General features: G+C 33.6%; 1 protein-coding gene across 1 annotated transcript; it reads left to right on the top strand.

Moving 5' to 3' along the window:
- Positions 1-255: 255 nt before the first annotated feature.
- LOC112505138 lies at positions 256-1755 on the top strand. The gene has a single exon (XM_025109087.1). The coding sequence runs from the start codon at positions 392-394 to the stop codon at positions 1544-1546; it is 1155 nt and encodes a 384-aa protein (XP_024964855.1). The 5' UTR covers positions 256-391; the 3' UTR covers positions 1547-1755.
- The last annotated feature ends 1052 nt before the right edge of the window (positions 1756-2807 follow it).

Genomic DNA, 2807 nt, shown 5'->3' with positions numbered 1-2807 from the left:
TTTTATATATAAACACTTATCAAATTATTATAAATCAGAAGGGTTTAACTTCTTTAAAAATTTCTTATTACCGGTTTAGCACCGGTATAAATTGTTTATCCAAACACTTATAAATATTTATTACCAATGTCACACCAAAAGAAGCCAATAAATTATTTTTATAAACGATTCAAAACTTCCTTGACATGTCAGCTTACCAACCAACTGTCGTAACATCACGTCCTTGAAAAACCCTAGTTCCATCCCATCGTCGAAAATTGAATGTTGATACATCAGTGTTTTGTTTTTAGGTTCTTCCTTCGAGTTACAAAGGAAACTCGTTTCAGAAGCTTTAATCGCATTTACGTCCTCCTTTCAATCCACAGGTCAGTGATTACGATTTCTACTTACAATGTTCAATCTCGTCAGCAGAAACTTAACGATTTCTGTCTTAAAAACAACATCGATTCATGGAGTGTTTGCTCGGTCATTATCTTCATCACCAGCAGCATCAAACCCAGATTCAGTCAAATTTTCTAAAATTCAGCACTCATTCACAGTTTCTTATCTCATAGAATCATGTGGGTTTCCTCCAGAAAAGGCGATTTCAGCTTCCAAATACCTAAACTTCAAAACTCCAGATCGAGCCGACTCTGTTATCGCATTTTTCAAGAATCAAGGATTCACAGAACCCCAGATTTATCATTTAGTTCGAAAGTTTCCAATGGCTCTCACTTGTAATCCCCAAACAAATCTCTTGCCCAAGTTTGAATTCTTAAGTTCTATAGGACTTTCAGATGCTGAAATTGTTAAGTTAGTGACTGCAAGACCAAAATCTCTAGGTAGAAGCTTGAAGAACCATTTGAAACCAACCTTTAAGTTACTTAAAGATTTGCTTCAATCGAATGATAGAACTCTAATTGCAATCAAGAGGTGTGCTTGGGTTTTGGATTGGGATTTCCAATCAAATATGGTCCCAAATATGGAATATTTGAGAGATGTTGGAGTTCCTGGATCAAAGATGTTGTATGTATTAACTTACCAGCCTAGAGATTTTTTAGTTAGTAATGAACAATTCAAAATGGTTGTGGAAGAAATCGTGGAGATGGGTTTCGACCCTTTGAAAACAAATTTCATGTTAGCGATTCACGCACTTAGGTCTATGACCAAGCCGACTTGGGAAAAGAAGATCGAGGCTTATGAGAAATGGGGTTGGTCTAAAAACGAGATTATGGCAGCTTTTAGGACTGATCCGTGGTGTATGATGAAATCTGAGGAGAAAATCGATAAGGTGATGGATTTTCTTGTTAATGAAATGGGGTTTGAGACATCCATCATTGCAAAGAATTCGGTGCTCCTTTCGTTGAGTATGGACAAAAGAATCATTCCCAGATGTTCGGCTTACCGATATATGTTGGATAACGGAACGATGAAAAACAAGACCTTTTGTTTCAGCTGGTGGTTGAAGTGTTCTGAGAGCACATTCATTGATAGATTGAGAAGATACGAGAAAGAAGCTCCAGGTGTTCTGAAATTCTATCTGAAGAAGATGGATTTTGCACAATGAGTTGGTAAATTGTTACTTGATTCCGTTAGTACATCAAATTTTGTCTGCTGAAGTGCTGACTGATGATGAGATAGTTATGAATATGTTATACCTTTAAAGCATAATTCACATGTGAATTTGCTTTTTTCTCACAGACTTTGTGTTTATATGAGTTCTGATCATTTGTTTGATGACTGATAACTTTATAATTAGTGTTTCTTGTATAAACATATTCATTTCTAGTTAACATTTGCTCAGTGGATCATCTTCCTGAATGCAAGATTCGTGTAAGTTTACGGATTGCTTATAAACATCAAAACACACCTTGGAACCGAAATGTTATGTGTTATGGATTGTATTTCGAGCCTATTTTGTATGTAAACATAGATTTATCTGTCAACGACTTTGTAAAACAAACATATTGTAAAATTGGGCAAAGCTTACAACTTCCAAATGATGATTGAAAATGTGTTTGGTAACACCATAAACTCTATCACTTTCATGAAATAAATGAAAATTTTTAATTTAACTCCTGTGTCAAATGTGGGATTCAAAACCTCATGGAAAAGCATGTTCTGATATGGGAAAATTCTACTGAAAAAACCCATTGGCTTTTTATGTTTTGAGGGATTAAATTTTTGAACAATTTTATTGAGAAAAAGTAAACTTTGATTCTGAGGCATAAATAGATGTATACAAATGGGCATAATTTACCAAAAGTTGAATTAAAATATATCAAAAGTTGCGCTTAAAAGTATCAACAATTGCACCAAATATATTAAAAGTTGCGTCAAAAAATACCAACAGTTGAGCCAGATATATCAAAGTAACGGCTAATCTATGTTAAGGTTGTGGCATGAACTATTCTTCCTGATGTCCAATAGCGTCCTCGCTTTCATAGTTTTCTTCATCACCAACAATCTTCCTCATGAACAACAACCTCACTTGAAATTGAATATGGTAGGATGCCTCGGGCCATATTGGTTGTGGCACACCTGATGATGCCCTTGATAATGAGTACAAAGTGTAAAAAATACTCACTAAAAATGTTATTTTAATCTGAATAATAAATAATGGTTTACACCTTCTTCTTCTATGATTGGATTATAAGAAACACCCACATATATATATATATATATATATATATGAGTTATTATGTAATATTTTACATTTATACAACCAATACAACTCAATCTCAATCGTCCATTTAATTTGATGAATATATGATTTCATAAAAATTCATATTGTTTTCTAATATAAAGTATTAATCATAATTAATGAA

This window comes from Cynara cardunculus, assembly GCF_001531365.2.
Source record: "Cynara cardunculus var. scolymus isolate 2C chromosome LG 2, CcrdV1, whole genome shotgun sequence".
Classification (NCBI taxonomy): domain Eukaryota; kingdom Viridiplantae; phylum Streptophyta; class Magnoliopsida; order Asterales; family Asteraceae; genus Cynara; species Cynara cardunculus.
Note: the sequence above shows the minus strand (reverse complement) of the source record. Positions and strands in the feature narration are given on the sequence as shown.

Bases quoted from the DNA above. Each gene is read 5' to 3' on its own strand.
- LOC112505138 (XM_025109087.1), top strand. From the start codon at position 392: ATGTTCAATCTCGTCAGCAGAAACTTAACGATTTCTGTCTTAAAAACA.